General features: G+C 45.9%; 2 protein-coding genes across 2 annotated transcripts; one reads left to right on the top strand and one right to left on the bottom strand.

The window, feature by feature from the left end:
* Positions 1-754: 754 nt before the first annotated feature.
* NCBP2AS2 (NCBP2 antisense 2 (head to head)) lies at positions 755-1,578 on the bottom strand. The gene is made up of 2 exons (XM_040428310.1): positions 1,394-1,578; positions 755-1,315 (listed from the first exon to the last, which is right to left on the bottom strand). The coding sequence occupies exon 2, from the start codon at positions 1,287-1,289 to the stop codon at positions 969-971; it is 321 nt and encodes a 106-aa protein (XP_040284244.1). The 5' UTR covers positions 1,290-1,315; positions 1,394-1,578; the 3' UTR covers positions 755-968.
* Positions 1,579-1,730: 152 nt separating this feature from the next.
* Positions 1,731-17,667, top strand: NCBP2 (nuclear cap binding protein subunit 2). Its single transcript, XM_040428309.1, has 4 exons — positions 1,731-1,889; positions 8,024-8,205; positions 16,593-16,731; positions 17,402-17,667. Exons 1-4 carry the CDS (start codon positions 1,758-1,760, stop codon positions 17,471-17,473), a joined length of 525 nt encoding a protein of 174 aa, XP_040284243.1. The 5' UTR covers positions 1,731-1,757; the 3' UTR covers positions 17,474-17,667.
* Positions 17,668-18,024: the final 357 nt, after the last annotated feature.

Here is an 18,024-nt window from a genome sequence, read left to right as displayed (position 1 = left end):
CAAATTTTGTCCCAAGGGCCAGTTTGTGCAAAAATGTGAGACTTTTTGTCGTTCCCCAGCCAGTTTTCATACGTGGTGTGAAAGTGGGCGTGGCTAGCTATGTTATGCTAAGGCCTCGTTCACATTTCCGAGAAAAATCAGTCCGTGTTTCGACCATTCATGTGTCATCTGTATTCCACGGATAACGTTCAGATGAAAATGAATTTTCAGAGCATCTCCTACCACAATAGTCCACGAAAAACCACTGACTGAATGTGGATGTCATCAGTGTTGGGTCAGTCATTTTTCGCAGATCTACAGACTTCAATGGGTGTGTTTGGTCAGCGCACTGGACTAAAGTAGTGCATGGCTCCGTGATTTGTGCAGCGACTCCCGGTCTGATGTGTACAGAAACATTAACATCAATGGGCACATGAGCGGTCTGTGGAGAAGGCCTGAATTTATACCATTAGTTGGCACCAAAATCCTGGTACAACCTAAGCCATTCCACCTTTCCGCTAAGCCACGTCCACATGCCAACAAGGCGCAAAATGTATCTAAGACACTCAGAATTCTGACGCATTTTCATTAATTTACTCCCATTTTCTACTCTCAAAATATTCCAGTTGGGGGGGGGGGGGGGGGGTGAGCGAATCGACTTTGGATAAAACTTAGTTCCAAGCTAATCGACTTTGGAGGTTTCATCCAAAGTAGAGTCGCTCATCTCTAATTGGAGTATTACGCAGCAGCAATCATATAGAAATGACCCACAATGCATTTTCTTCATGTTTATGTACAATTATTGCACATTCTAGAATTGTCTCATTTGTGCATCAAGTCCAACGTGATTAGACGGCTGTAACTGGCTTCACTGCCGCTAGAGGGCACCACAGTCAGGAAACAGCTGAATGGCAGGATCAGTAAAGTACGGCTGACAACTGTACCAGCTACAGTGACTTGCCTGACAACCTTCCTCAGCTCCTAGTGCATCACTGGCCTTTCTTCCTCTTCATTTGCCCCTTTACTTCCTCCATCCCAGTTTTGAGCTCCTTCACGAATGTTTCCCTGATCCTTCCCATCTTGCGCCCCATCTCCCCCAGACCCGGTGCAGTGGCAGACGCCTCCCGCTTCAGCTGCTGCACCGTGTCAGAGCGGAGCATGCGCTGTGCCGCGTCCTTGCCGGTCAGCTGGGCCTTGGTGATGGCGAAGGCGGTGATCTGCGCGGCTCTGCGGATGGGCCGGGACTCGGCGAGTTTCTCGATCAGCTGAGGGTTGTTGAGTAAATTGAACAGGAGCCTCCTGAGCACCATTGCCACTGGCCGAGCAGACTTCTGACCTGAAGCACAGAGATCCAGCGAGTTATTTCCTGATGAGACCGGCCTGTGTGCAGCTGTAATAGGTGCACGGTACTTACCTCTGTCCTTGCAAGCTAGCGCACTCACAGCCAGCTGGTTGCCCACATCAAAGATGGCGGCGGGCTCTTCCGCTTTGAACTAGGAAGTGCTTCTTGTGATTGGTTCATGACTGTCGTTAAACCGGTGTCGCTTAGCGGCAGAAGTGCTTTGTTTGTTTCGGGCTCCCTCCGCCAAGTTCTTCCCCCGCCGCCGCCAGAAGTCAAGTGAACCCAGTGTAAATACCTGTGGTAAAGACACGCACTGATTCTGCTCTCCGCTCACTTCAGACGCCATCACTCAGTCTGAATGAGGATGCATGCGCTGTGCGGTCACGTGACTTCAGGATGTCACGTGCCCCCTTGACGTCAGAAGGTCCTTCCCTTCATGGGATTTAGCCTTTACTTGGCGGCAGTGTCGTTCGCTTGTGGTGGAAGGTTTTCGGCTGCGGAGATGTTGAGCGCGTTGAAGAGCGACTCGTTCGTGGAGCTGGGTCAGTACCGGGACCAGCACTTTAGGGTAATGATACTATCTATTCTTCTCTGTTATCAGACATACCTGCTGGGGGAAGGCTCAAGGTCGTGTTATAGAGCTTACCCTCTGCCCACAGGGTAGGGGTCCTAGAATGGGAGCCCATGTTCCTTGTTTTAATAGAGTGGCAGCGCTCCATTCAGCCATATGGGACTACCCACAGATGGCCGCCTACCAGTGTTGAGCGAATGTCTGTTTTCAAGTTTAACGTACAAGGTTTGGGTTATCTGAGAATTCTGTTATGGATTTCGCTACCACGGACTGTAATTTATGGTCTGTGGTAGTGGAATCCTTAGGCTCCATTCACACGTCCGTGGTGTGTTGCGGATCCACAACACACCCGCCCGGCACCCCCTATAGAAATGCCTTTTCTTGTCCGCAAGCTGCGGACAAGAATAGGACATGTTCTATTTTTTGCGGAACTGCGGACCTGAAGATCGGGGCCGCGCTCCGCAAATACGGATGTGGTCAGCACACTGTGTGCTGTCCGCATCCATTCCGTCCCCATAGAAAATGAATGGGTTCGCACCAGTTCCGCAAAATTGCGGAATGGATGTGGACCCATTTGCGGACGTGTGAATGGAGCCTTAATGGAATTCTTAGGCCCCTTGCAGATGAATGTTTGTCACGCTGCGAGTCCGCAGCGCGGCCTGACTTCCCAGCACTGACGCGGTCACATAGTATTATATTGTTTTTTTTGTTTTGTTTTTTTTAAAGGGGATGTCCAAGTTATATTTATTGATGACCTATCCTCAGGATAGGTCATCAATATCAGATCGGCTGGGGTCTGACACTCGGGACCCCCGCCGATCAGCTGTTTGAAGAGAGAGCGCGCGCCGTGCCAGCGCTGCCTCCTCTTTATTGTTTAGGCTACTTTCACACCTGCGTTAGGTGCGGATCCCTCTGGTATCTGCACAGACGGATCCGCACCTATAAATGCGAACGCTGGTATCCGTTCAGAACGGATCCGTCTGCATTATTCTGTCCAAAAAAAAATCGGAGTCAAACGGATCCGTCCTGACTTTACATTGAAAGTCAACGGGGGACGGATCCGTTTACAATTGCACCATATTGTGTCAATGTAAACGGACCCGTCCCCATTGACTTACATTGTAAGTCAGGACGGATCCGTTTGGCTCCGCACGTCCAGGCGGACACCTGAACGCTGCAAGCTGCGTTTTTGGTGTCCGCCTCCAGAGCGGAATGGAGGCGGAACGGAGCCAAACTGATGCATTCTGAGCGGATCCTTATCCATTCAGAATGCATTGGGGCTGAACTGATCCGTTTGGGGCCGCTTGTGAGATCCTTGAAACGGATCTCACAGGCGGACCCAGAAACGGCAGTGTGAAAGTAGCCTTACCTGCTCGCCGTTGTATCTGCAGCGGTCAGCAGGTGTAATTACACCCAAGCCGCCCCATTCATTTCAATGGTACGGATTGCTTCTATTGCTATCCATACGATTGAAATGAATGCAGATGCAACTGCTGGCAGGTAAACAATGAAGAGGAGGCATCGCTGGCACGGCGCACACCTTCACTTCAAACAGCTGATCAGCGGGGGTGCCGAGTGTCGGACCCCAGCCGATCTGATATTGATGACCTATCCTGAGGATAGGTCATCAATAAATATAACTTGGACAACCCCTTTAAAAATCAATATAATGCTATGTGACCCCGGCAGTGCTGGGAGGTCAGGCCCAGGGGCCTTATATAACCTGAACCTTGAAAACAGAAGTCTGCTCATCCCTACCACTGTACCCCAAGTACTAGGACACCAACTTTAAATGGGTTGTCTCACTTCAGCAAATGGCATTTATCACGTAGAAAAAGTTAAAGGGGTTCTGCACCCGGGACCCCCACCGATCATCTGTGTGAAAAGGCAGAAGCGCTGACAGTAGCGCCGTGGACTTCTCTCTGTTTACCGCAGGCCCAGTGATATCATGACTAGTATAACTGGCTACTGCCAGCGCCTCTGCCCTTTCAAAAACATCTGTTTGGTGGGGGTCCCAGAGGATAGATCATCAGTAATAAAGAATTGCAGAACCCCTTTAACTTTCTCTACATGATAAATGCGATTTGCTGAAGTGAGACAACCCCTTTAAAGAGGACCTTTCACCTGGATATCCTTAATCTAATTCTTATCCTACCTTATAGTGCGGCCCCCACTGATGTATTGGCGCTTTTTTTTTTTTTTCTAAAGACCAATCCCCCCCTGTTCGCCCGCTCGCTGAGGTCCCCGTATCTTTTGGCGCCTCATATGCTAATGAGGCGACTGTTATACTAGGCGTGGACTTGTATTTCTCCTGGGCGCGGTTATCTTCTCCCTGGCTGCGAGCGCATCCAATCAGAGCTCCCCGCTCTTAGCCAGGGAGAAGGAGCTGCAGACATCAGTGGGGGCCGCACTATAAGGCTCCATTCACACGTCCGTGGTGTATTATGGGTCCGCAACACACCCGCCCGGCAGCTGCGGACAAGAATAAGACATGTTCTATCTTTTTCAGAGCTGCGGACCCAAAGATCGGGGCCGCGCTCCGCAAATGCGGATGCTGAAAGCCCACTGTGTGCTGTCTGCATCCATTCCGTCCCCATATAAATGAATGGGTCCGCACCCATTCCGCAAATTTGCGGAACGGATGCGGACCCATTTGCGGACGTGTGAATGGACCCTAAGGTAGGATAATAATTAGATTAAGGATATCCAAAGGTCCTCTTTAAGCCAGGCTCACCTCTCCAGCCAATTTCTGGTATTCTGAGCCTGCACAGGAGTAGAATAATAGAATCACTGGCTCAGGCATATGCTGAAAACCACTGGCACCCGATGGATCCCTTTCACTTTAATGGGGATGGAGGCGTCAGGTTTCCAGCATGAATACTGACATTCTGTCAGGTTTGCTGCAGTTTGTACTTCATTATTTTTAATGGGGCAGTCAGTCAAAAATCAAAGCAACCATATTGCTGTAGATTAAAAAGCTTTACCTTTTCCATAATTGAAAGGAAGATCTGCATTGTCAAATCTGAACCAAAATTTACAGTTTGGTGTAAATTTGCTGACAGTTGCTTGAAGTTTTGCTTTGGAAATTTCCCACATTAAATCCAACTTGTGTGAACTTTCTCTTATATAATGAGATCGCTAGAAGAAAATCTAGATGATTTTCAGCTTTTAAGATTACTGTTTTATGTAGTCTATATCCAGTTCCCAATACTGCTGCAGACGTATATGAACGGTAGAAGCAGCAACTCTTACAGGTCTGGAATGTAGGTTTGTGGCCCTTTAAGAAGGAAAGTACTACTCACCCCCTCATGCTCCTGGCACCCAGTCCTTTCTGCCTGATAGTTGTAGTGTGCCATAGACACTGCAGAGTCATGTGTGAATTCATTAGAGACCTAGGCAAGTTGGCATTTACCACAATATTAGTGGCAGGAAGGGCAAACTGCACAGTCTCATTTCATCTTTAGGGTACACGATGCAGTTTTGTTAAATCCGCATAAAAATGCGCACAAATCCGCTCTGTTTATCGCTGTTTTTAGTGCATATCTACTGTTTATGGTAACAAACTCTTTGAAGTGTATAGGAAAACCATTCTATACCACTCACAAAAAGTTAGGGATATTTGGCTTTCAGGATGAACCTTTACAGGTGACCTTCTCTAAACTTTTGAATGCACATGTCCAACTGTTCAGTGTTTCAGTACTTTTTGTACAACTTTCTGTTCTCTAACAAGACAAAAATCACAACAGGTGTTTGATCCATGAATCGCTCAATAAATTTCCTAGTTCAATTAAAGAGTCGTCCTCATCATGCTGTTCACATTCAGACATCATGAGACCAAGATGACGCCTAACAATTGGTAAACAGTACCTCGCCATTGCGAGTCTTCAAGCAAGATGTTCTTAGGCGGAAGTGGCCACTGAGCTTAGTGTTATCAGCAGGTTGCAGGAGAGATACAGAGAGTCACAGAAAGGCATAGAAGTGGATGTCCTTTGGCCACACTCCACCCCACCGCTTCATTGTGAACAAGCATAGGCGTCAACGTCTTGCATGGTCCAGGGATCATCTATGCTGGACAAGGGACCAGTGGGCCCTGGTGCTGTTCCCTGATGAAAGTTGATTCACTCTGGGCAGAAATGATGGCCGCCAGTGATGTTGGAAATGTCAAGGAGAGCGCGGTGCATCAGCCACTGTTTTCCTTTGGTGGTGTTAGTGCGGGCAGGTGTCTAGTCAATACAGAACTGCCCTACAATTTGTGAATGGCACACTGACAAGCCCATATGACTTGAATAACCTCATGAATCCAGTCATTGTGGCTCTGCATGAACAACACAGGCCTAATTTCATCTTCATGGATGACTATGCGCCAGCTCATCTCGGACGCATCCTAACGGAACTGCTGTTGGAGACTGGGGTACCTCAAATGGAGTGGCCTGCACTTTCTCTAGATCTGAATCCCATTGAAGACTTATGGGATCAGCTGAGTCACAGTGTAAATGCTCAAAACTCTGTACCTGAGAACCTCAATGACTTGAGGGCCGCTCTTCAAGAAGAGTGAGATGCCATGCCTCAGCAGACAATAAGTCGACTTGTGAACAACATGAGACGTTGTTGTCAAGCTGTAATTGATGCTGAAGGCCACATGACAAGTTATTTGAGACAATGACATTTTTGTGGGGGTATATCCACCACTGTTGTTGGCTTTTGTTTCAATAAATTGTTTGAGATGAGGAAAACACCATTGCATGCTAATACTTAAATGTTCTACTTTCATGATGTAAAAAGTTCCCGCTACAGTGATATGGAATTTTCCAAAAATTCCACCCAAAAGCCAAATATGAAAGTCCAGCAGTAATGATATCAACTTATACAGAATAAGGGTAATAATAAAGAAATCAAACAGTCCAGCAATTGTACCCTGTTAAATGATTAAATAACTAATTTTAATGAGAAAAATAAACAAACCTCTACATAGTCGATCGGGTGGGCCACGACACAGTAAGACACACTGGGTGAGTGGTGGGGGAGATGTCCCTACCACTGCTACCCTAATCTGGTCCTCTGCCCAGGGACGTCTCCTGGTGGTGGGGACTCCCTGTCCTCGTGCCTAGCCTCAACCTCCTGTCTAACCCTGATAAGGTGACAGGTGGAGAGAAACTAGTGTCAGAGTGGCCCCCCAACGGATGACTAGCACAGAAAAGGAAAGAGAAATAGAGGTGTCCACTGTATATGGCCCTCGTGACGGATCGCCAGGAGGTACAGGGTCCACCTAGTAGATAAAATACGCAGACAAACACACGCACATGAAAACACTGATACGATAATTATATGATACACTACAACCCCGACGCGTTTCACCCACAAAGTAGGATCATCAGGGGGTAATACGAGGTAGGTATAATATAGACAGGAAGCCCTTAAAAATAAATAAAGCAGGCCCTGTCCGATGATGATGCATAATTTAAGATTGCGTTTAGAAAATTACGTAAAGACAACAGACCCAAAATTAATTTGAAGGAGAATAGATAAATATGTGCCAAATGGCGGAGTACATACGGTCACTAGGCAGTGGGATTGGCGATGGAGTAAGACGAACACATGCAAAAATGCAAATCTCTGAAGTCACAGAGGGCACCAAGTCACAAAATGATAAATTGTGAGAGTGCTCATGAAAGGGCATCAAGGGTAATGACCCCGAACCTTCATACCGTAGGTATAGCTGACAGTCACTCCAAATGCAGAGCAATCCCGCAGGGTATGGCTCCTAACATGTAGAGCTACCAGCCATATAATGCAAAGTGCCGCCGTCGATATGGAAAGAGGGTCTGAAGCCAAATATCCCTAACTTTTTGTGAGTAGTGTATGTAAGGTGCAGAATTACATAAACAATTGACAATTTCAAAATCCCACGCAGCAATTCAGTTTCTGCTCATAAGAAAAAAAGCAAAGTGTACATGAGGTTTGTCAGATCTTATACACTTTGCTGGTACTGTATTATGCTGCATTTGTTTCTGCATTAAAATCTGTGCGGAAAAAACCATGTATAATCCGCAACGTGTGCAGGTAGTATTAAAGTAATCGGATCAACCCAATTCTCCACAGATGAAATGTTAATTTTATTTTTTAACCCCCAGGGTAAAATGGGCGATCAAGAGAAGCTCCTGAAACAGAGCTGCACTCTATATGTTGGAAATCTGTCATTTTACACCACAGAAGAGCAAATCCATGAATTATTCAGTAAAAGTGGAGATGTGAAGAAAATCGTTATGGGCCTTGATAAGGTTAAGAAGACAGCATGTGGCTTCTGCTTTGTAGAGTATCCTTTGATCAGGTTGTGGATAAATGGGTTTTCTGGTTGTAAGGAAGTTTGACCGCTGGGACCCTCATTGATTACAAGAAGCCCATACCTCAGTAATTTTTTTTTTTTTATAGCTGGGTCACAAAAAAAAAACAAGAAAAAACCCAAAATAACTTTAATGTAATTTACGGCGCTGTCATAGAGATCATTGGGGGGGAGAAATAAAGCGGCGGGTCCAGCTGCTAAAACCTCCAGGACTTATTGTTGGGGAAAGCTGTGGCCTGTCAGACTGCAGCCATGACCAGGAAAATGTTGCATTACATGCCAGCTATTCAAATTCAACAGATCCACAGTGATTCCCTGTTCTGACACTTAAAGGGATTCTGTCACCAAGTTTTGGGCTATAGAGCTGCGGACATGCACGGCTAGATCGCCGCTAGCATGTACGCAATATACCGGTCCTATAGGGCTGTGTGCTTTTATTTTCTTTAAAAAAGGATTTTAGAGATATGTAAATTAGACTTGTATGGGTCCAAGGGGCTGTACGGACCTTCCTGGAGCCCAGCACCGCCCGCCTGTGAAGGAGCCCAGCACCGCCTATGTCCTCCGAATCTCCTTTCATCAACGATAGATTGCCGTAATCTCGCGATGTTCCTTCCCTGTGCTGGCATCAGCCTCAGGGAAGGAACTGCGCATGTGCGAGCTCGCGCATCGCGAGATTACGGCAATCTATCAGTGATGAAAGGAGGAGATTCGGAGGACATAGGCGGTGCTGGGCTCCTTCACAGGCGGGCGGTGCTGGGCTCCAGGAAGGTTCGGACAGCCCCTTGGACACCTTACAAGACTAATTTACATATCTCTAAAATCCTTTTTTAAAGAAAATAAAAGCACACAGCCCTATAGGACAGGTATTTTGCGGACATGCTAGCGGCGATCTAGCCGTGCATGTCCGCAGCTCTATAGCCCAAAACTTGGTGACAGAATCCCTTTAAAGGGGTATTCCAGTTAGAGAAAGTTAGCCCCTAGCCACAGGATAGGGGCTAACTATTAGATCGATGGGGGTCCTACCACTGGGACCTCCCCCAATCAAGATAAAACGTGCTGCAATTTCCTGAACGTACAGATGTTCAGTGAAAGCAACACTCGTGCATCTTCCCATTGTAATGAATGGGTCAGACTTCAGACTTATTTCACATGAGCAACGTTTCCATCTGGATGCTGTCCATTTTTTACAACAGTCAGCATCCATACTGAACACTTGAACCATTCATTTCAATGGCTATATGTACATGAGCAGTGTTTCCCTTATGCCCATGACAGCACCCCTGAGAGACCGCCTCCTTCCAGGACAGGAAACTTTCGTGGAGAGCACTTAAGGAGGGATACCTCCCCCATACCACCTGTTTCCTGTCCTATGGATAGGACGTTTTGTTGAGAGCTGAATTTGGCTGCAGGAGCCCCGCAGGCACTTTGTTTCAGGGGTTACCTGCTGCAGCGTAAGTCTCCTCTAGGAGCCGCCTGCTAAGTCTGGGGTTCATCCCTCTGGGTCCTGGATTTTCATCGGGCCAGTGTTCCCAGGCAGTCGCAGCATAACAGAGAGGGGATGCTGACACGCCGGATCCTGGCGGTGTTCAGGAGGTCCGGGGCCTTTACTCTGCCTTCCTTCCGGTCTCGAAGCTTAGAGAGGCAGGGAGGGCGGGGTTTGAGTTATTCGCGTGCCCAGTGCGCAAACCGGAAGTTGTAACATGCAACTTCCTGTATTTGGAACGCACGCGGTGTGCGTTCTGGAAGTAGGAAGAGAATCTCCTACTGAGGCCTCATGGGTGCATCGGCAGGGACCCGACCTCTGGGTATTTAAACCCTTCAGCGCCTGTCAGAGGGAACCCAGCCAGCCTACGATACTCAGTGGATTCTTGTGAAACTCTCAATCCTGGTCCACTATCATGGGTGATGAGTACCCAGCGCGCTGAAGTCCAGGAGAGTCATGATCACAGACCGGTATTCCTGGTGGGGTAAGGGGGTCAATCCCCAACTTTTGTTATCTGACTAGATTTAATGGGGGTTATTCTCTTATTTGTAGAATATCAAAGAGGGCCCCAGGAAAGCTACTACTAAACCGAAAGGGAGGGAATGTGCTGTGTGCAAGAAAAAGCTCACTCCTTGGTCTAAGTTACTTTGACAGCATTGCCTGGACAAAGTCGTAGAAGAGGAATCCCCATCTTTACTTCAGAGTATCAAAGATATTGTCAAATCTGAAATTTGATTCAATAAAAATGTTTAAGAAATGTATCCTTTCTTCAGCCTCGAGCCAACCGGGTCATGCTAGTGTAATATTGGATTCAGATTCTTCAGATGAGAATGAGCAGGGAGAAATCCTGGAAAATTCAAGCTCATCTTGGGATGAAGACTGCATGAGTAGACCTCTATTTTCCCCTGAGGACACGGAATCCCTGCTGAAAGCCATTAGAGTTACTCTGGCTCTCTAGGTACATCTACTTTCAAAGTCTGTCCAGGATATAATGTTTGGTGACCTGGGGCGCAAAAAATCAAGAGTGTTTTCATTAAATGAAAACATAAAATACTTAATTCAGAGGGAATGGAATAAGCCTGACAATAAATTCTTTATTCCTAAGAATGTCAAAAGAAAATATCACTTTGATGAGGGCGAGTCCTCCTGTTGGGATAGGCCTCCTAAACTAGACGCCCCTATTGCCAAAATGTCAAAAAAGTCGGCCTTACCTTTTGAGGATCCTGGTACTCTAAACGATCCTATGGACAGACGTGCAGAGCTATACCTTAAAGCATGGGAAGCCTCAACCCAAACATTTAAACCAAATATTGCTACTACCTCTACTGCCAGATCATTAAAATTATGGCTACAAGAGCTGGAGTCCCATATCCAAGATGATACCACTAGGGACCAATTACTAGAAGTGTTTCCTACCAAGCAGTGGACTTAATTTCCGATGCTTCGGCGGATGCTTTAAAGTTAAGTGCCAGGTCAGCTGCCCAGGTCTGTGGAGTCGAGGAGTCAGAGGCAATTTTGGGTACCTGGAGTCGGAGTCGGCCAAAAATGAACCGACTTCGACTCCTACTAGATTTAAATTGGAATAAAATTTTAAAAAAAGCACGTTTAAATGTCCCAATTCACAAAAAGTTATAATTATTTCCGTATTTCGCCCTATAAGACGCACCTGCCCATAAGACGCACCTAGGTTTTTGAGGAGCAAAATAAGAGAAAAAAAAACATTTGAACCAAAAGGTGTGCTTTTGGTGGGTTTTGAACTAATGGTGGTCTGTGGGTGGCACTGTTATGGGGGCATCTGTGGGTGGCACTGTTATGGGGGCATCTGTGGGTGGCACTGTTATGGGGGCATCTGTGGGTGGCACTGTTATGGGGGCATCTGTGGGTGGCACTGTTATGGGGGCATCTGTGGGTGGCACTGTTATGGGGGCATCTGTGGGTGGCACTGTTATGGGGGCATCTGTGGGTGGCACTGTTATGGGGGCATCTGTGGGTGGCACTGTTATGGGGGCATCTGTGGGTGGCACTGTTATGGGGGCATCTGTGGGTGGCACTGTTATGGGGGATCATTGTGGGGGCATCTTATCTTATGTGTCATCCACAGATCCCCCCCCCCCCCCCCATCCCCCATAACAGTGTCCCTGTGTAGTGAATGGGGGCCGGCATCTGTTTCTGTAATGGCAGCAGGGCCCTATGCCTGCTTCATTCATAAAGTGGGTGGAGCAGGCGCGTGACGTAGTGAGCTACGCTACGAGCACCCACCCGGCCTCCTGACTGCCAAGAAGTTAGTAGTAAGTAGTACAGCGCTAGATTTAAGATGATTTGGAATACTTTAACAATACCCACAAGTTAGATATGATTACCGTATACTACAGTGAGCGGGGCCCGGTGTAGTAGAATACAGTGACTGCATTGGGCCCCGCTGCCATTACAGAAACAGATGCCAGCCCCTCCTCCCTCTCAGCCTATTCACCGGACGGTCGCAGCATTCGCCCCTATAAGATGCACTGCTATTTTTCCCCCACTTTTGCGAAAAATACGGTACTTCTCTACTGTAAGAATAAAGGCCAATGCATGCAGTGCGTCACGTTACCGCAAAACGAACACGTTAAGTGACCATGAAGAAGCATGCTTTTCATATGCTTCACTATATGGCACGCAACGCACAGTTAGGGAGCGGCAATACTTATACTTTCCATTGTGTTGTGTTCCGCTGTTACAGGGAACGCAATGCCCATGGTTAACCTAGCCTCTCACTGATAACTGATTAAGTAAATATGTGTTTTGCAGGACTAGAGACACTTGTATAAGTGAAGGGAATGGATAGTCAATAGTTCAAGACTGAAGCTGTAAACCATTTGAAAAACTGCTGTCATTCAGCTAAGGCTATAAAAACTTGTAAACTCAGATTGTTAGCTTAAACTTTAAACATGACTATGGGATTCTACTAGGGAAATCATGTTTTACAATAAATGCCCCTTCCTGGATCCTCCCTCTGCCCTATCTTCAGCAGAAGATCAGCACACAAAGGAGACGGCAGAAGCTTCCTAGCCAGTAGTTCTGTGGTAATGACATGTATGTTGCCTTTCTTTCCTTCAAGGAATGTATAAAATACATTTGCATATTAAATACAGAGGAGTCGGAGTCTGAATCGGAAGTACCAAAAACGGAGGAGTTGGAGTCGGAGCATTTATCTACCGACTCCACAGCCCTGAGCTGCCCTATCCAATTCGGCGAGAAGAGGCTGGTCGGGTGACTCCGGTTCAAAGAATAAACTTTGCTCTATCCCATGTCAAGGAGATTCTCTTTGCGCCTATATTGGGTGACCTTTTAGAAAAGGCTTCTAATAACCAAAAGCGTTTCCCTGTTTCCAGACCTCCAAAAAGACAGCAGTTTTTTTTCGCGGGGAACAAAAAATCTTACAATACAGACAGAAGGCATTTTCGACAAGAAAACAAAAATAGAAGAAATAAAGGATTCCTCTTTAACTCAGTCTGCCTCTAGACCCAATGACTGACTGGTTTCTGTCCAGTGGGGGGAAGACTTTCTCAATTTTTTCGGACATTTAAAGAGATCTCGTTAAGCCTGTGGATTTTAGGCATCATAAAAGATGGGTTTTGTCTGGAGTTTGCTTTAAGACCAGAAATCTTTTCTCTAATAGAAAAAAGCGTCCTGGTTCCTGTTCCAGATTCGGAAAGGGTCAGGGGTTTTTATTCATCCCTTTTCTTGTACCCAAACCGGATGGGTCATGCAGGATGATCATAAATCTAAGGGATCTAAATCATTTCTTGAAATAACAAAATTTCAGAATGGAGTCTGTCCAGTCCACAATAAAGCATCTCTACAAAGACTCCGTCATGGCTACCTTAGACATAAAAGACACCTATTATCACATTCCAATTCATGCAGATTTCCAAAAATATCTGAGTGGCGGTATCCATGGAAGGTCAAGTCCATCACTTCCAATACAGAGCGCTTCCATTTGGAATATCTCAGGCCCCCCAGGCTGTTTGCAAAATTAATGGCTGAGGTTATGGCCCACATAAGAGAGAGACATCCTGGTGATCCCTTATTTGGACGACCTCGTGTTAGTGGCAGAATCGGAAGATCTCCTAACTGCTCATATTCTGGAAGTAATAAGAATCTTAACAAAACTAGGATGGCAGATAAACTGGGGGAAATCAAATCTGATACCTTCCCAAAGATGTATGTTTCTTAGTCTAATCCTGGATTCAGTGATCTGGTTTTGTATCCTTCCTCAACACAAAGTATCACTAATAAGAGAAGACGTGTGTCCCTTGTAACCTCAAAGAATCGAACTATCAGACACGGGATGACAGTATTGGCGCAGAATGACCTTCACAATACCTGAGGTCAATTGAGCCCTTTTTCATTCCAGGTCTCTTCAGTGGCAGATTCTGGGAGAATGGCAGGGATCACTATCCCCATTTGACGCCCCACTTACCCCTCGGGTGATACAGTCTTTAACATGGTGGCTAGAACCTGCAAATCTATCCCAGGGACTACATTGGGATCCCCAGGAACAGATATCCACCACTACGTATGCCAGTCCGTCAGGGTGGGGCGCTATGTTTCATAGGACCCAAGACATTGTTCTTCCTTCCTTGTGTCAGGACCCAAAGAATGAGGAGAGGAGGCTCTACTGTCTAGATGTCAAAAAATGGCTATCGGAATATTTGAGGGTCACTAGTCAATGGAGAAAATCCTCTAGGCTTTTTATAAAGTTTTGTGGTAAAAACAGGGGTGATAAAGTTTCTTCTAGAACATTGTCTAGATGGATAGTAGCCATCTTCTTAGCCTATTCTTCAGCAGGGGAATCCGCTTCTTTCAGATTTGGTGCTCACTCTACCAGATCCATTTCTACTACTTGGGCAGAGTGTGCTGATGCATCTCTAGAGCAAATTTGTAGGGCTGCTACCTGGAAGTCTCTGTGTACTTTATTTTCCCACTACAGATTAGATTTAGACTCTATGGAGCAGTTATCCTTTGGCAGAAAAGTTCTGGAAGGTCTCTCAAGGGTGCTGTCATGGGATCATGGAAAAGTGATTACCGGCAAGTAATCTTAAATTTCTCACAGACCATCTGTCCGTTCAGTAAAAAAAAAAAAAAACTGACAACACATGTAGGCGGTCTGTTTATGGTAATGAAAGTGAACATTATGTCCTTCTGGATTATTTATTTTAATTCACTAAGGGCTTGTTCACACGAACGGGGCCTGTTTTGCGGTCCGCAAATTTCGGATCCGCAAAACACGGATGCTACCCGTGTGCCTTCCGCAATTTATGGAATGGACGGCCCATTATAGAAATGCTTATACTTGTCCCCAAAACGGACTAGAATAGGGCATGATCTATAATTTTTGCGGGGCCATGGAACAGCGCAACGGATGCGGACAGCACACAGAGTGCTGTCCGCATCTTTTGCGGCCCCATTGAAATGAATGCGTCCGCACCCGAGCAGCAAAAAATGCGGCTCAGATGCGGAACCTAACCACGGTCATGTGAATGAGCCCTAAATGTTTTTCACTGAAGCTTGTTTGGCGATGCCCCATTGAAGTGAATCGGACGGTGGAGCAATTGTGACAGCGAGCAGGTGAACAGTGAAGAGAAAGCAGTGCTCCTATGAGTGCTGCATTCTCTTCAAACAGCCGATCGGTGGGGATGCCAGGGGTCAGACCTCTGCCGATCTGATATTGATGACCTATCCTATAGGTCATCAAAAGTGGACAACGCCTTTAACAGAACTGTAGAAATCAGTAAAGCAAAATTTAAGTTTTTCACTGACCAGAACTCGGGGAACTTGTGTGAAATAGGCCTAAGAAGGTTAACGCACTTAGGGCTCATGCACACGACTGTATGTATTTTGCTGTCCACAAAAAACGGATCCACAAAACATATGGATGACATCCGTGTGCATTCCGTATTTTGCGGAACGGAACAGCTGGCACATAGAACGTGTCCGATTATTGTCTGCTTTATAGGATAGTACTGTTCTATTAAAGGGAACCTGTCACCAGGATTTTGTGTATAGAGCTAAGGACATGGGTTGCTAGATGGCCGCTAGCACATCCGCAATATCCAGTCCCCATAGCTCTGTGTGCTTTTATTGTGTAAAAAAACCGATTTGATCCATATGCAAATTAACCTGAGATGAGTCCTGTACGTGAGAGGAGTCAGGGACAGGACTCATCTCAGGTTAATTTGCATATGGATCAACTCGTTTTTTTTTTAACCAATAAAAGCACACAGAGCTATGGGGACTGGGTATTGCGGATGTGCTAGCGGCCATCTAGCAACCCATGTCCTCAGCTCTATACACAAAATCCCGGTGACAGGTTCCCTTTAATAGAACAGTACTATCCTATAAAGCAGACAATAATCGGACACGTTCTATTTTTTTTTTTTTTTTGCGGAACGGAAATATCGAAACGGAATGCACATATACATTTTATTTTTATATAATTATTATTATTTTTTTTTTTGAGGACCCATTGAAGTGAATGGTTCTGCATGCGGTCTGCAAAAAAAACTGAACAGACACAGAATGAAAATACTTTCGTGTGCATGAGCCCTTAGGGAGCAGCTTACGAAGACTTTTTATACTCCAGTCTAAATTAAAAAGTAAAATGGCATTACAAGCTACGAAGTATCATAGGTTTGCACTGTAACGTACACCAGTTTCTGGCATACATTGTAGCACATCTGTCGGGTCGTAGGAGGCCTCATTCCCTCCCACTAAGTGCACCCCCTTTTTCAAAAACTGGCAGGAGTGGCATAAAATTTTAATGCCGCTTTTGCGTACTGCCCTTTATGAATCCATTGTTTTTGCAAACTTTGAAGAGCCCTAACTCTACACTTAGATACTACACCAGAGGAGACTCTGAGAACGCTATGCGATTTATTAATGGCACACGGTTAGATGATCGACTCATCAGAACAGACTGGGATGCAGGATTTAAAGAAGGCAGGCAGTATGGACGTGGGAGATCAGGCGGTCAGGTAAGAGTCTGTAATGTATTTTTATTAGCGCTCTGAATTGGATTGTAGTTACACAGAAAAAAAAAAAGTATTCAACTTTTCCATAGTCTGGCGCTACCGTTTTATCTTCTGATCTCATACTGCCAGGGTCCTAGCTCACCCGCCGTTCATGTTTGACATTGTGTCCTTAAGGACGTCATGCGACTGTATGCGCTCTCACGCTGAGTTCAGACCTGAGCGTACCGAAGGAGCGCTCTGTATGCACGATTGTATCGCGTGTTTACAGACGCGGCTCCGGCAACAAGCAATGCCCATTGTCGCGCGTTCCCGGAAGTCTATGTACGGGAACGCGCGACCATACGCCCCAAAGAAGCTCCTGTATATCTTGGGGCGTATGGCGTTTTACAGCGCGTTCGTACGCGCTGTAAAACGCTCAGGTGAGAACCATGCCCATAGGGAAGCATTGGTTCTTGCCTGTTGAGCGTTTTACAGCGCGTACGAACGCGCTGTAAAACGCTCAGGTGTGAACCCAGCGTTACAGTGACAGTCTGTAGTTAACTAGGACCGATCCGGTAGGGAGCCTATAGAAACTAATTGTTAAAAACTGGAAATGTGTCTTATACATTGATGTATACATGTCATAGTAGCCTAATATTTCATCTTTTTTTATTTTGTTTTTTTCCCCCACTAGGTTAGAGATGAATATCGCAAAGACTACGATGCAGGAAGAGGTGGCTATGGTAAAATCGTACAGACGTTCTGAAAAAGTGAAGATCTTTCCAACATCTACAACAGGAGTTTGGTGTTTTTTAAGCATTTCCATGATAACGTTTTAAGTTGTCCTTTGTTATGGAAAGGAAAGTACAAATACTTCCGTGTGTCTGCTTACACATATATTTACACAATATCGTATATTACTACTCACATTTTGAAATAAACTGTTACTGAACACTTTTACTTCAAGCTTGGGTTGTCTTTCATTTCACAACTTGAAAAATGACAAGTTCTTTTCTACTTAAATATCCAGGAAGTATCTCGCCCAACATTTGGGGATTAGTTAGTGACGCTTCTAAACTGGTACTAAAGGGTTAGCGTAGTGTGACCAGTGGAGCTTGTATGAATCACTATAAGGCCTCGTTCACACGGCAGTGTTTTACTCAGTGATTTCCATCATTGATTGTGAGCCAAAACCAGGATTGGAGCCTCCACAGACATAAGGTATAGGGAAAGATCTGCATCTGTTCTGTGTTTAGAGCCGCACCTGGTTTTGGCTTAAAATCCCTGGAAATCTATGACCAAAACACTGACATGTGA

Source organism: Bufo bufo, chromosome 4 (assembly GCF_905171765.1).
Source record: "Bufo bufo chromosome 4, aBufBuf1.1, whole genome shotgun sequence".
NCBI lineage: Eukaryota > Metazoa > Chordata > Amphibia > Anura > Bufonidae > Bufo > Bufo bufo.
Note: the sequence above shows the minus strand (reverse complement) of the source record. Positions and strands in the feature narration are given on the sequence as shown.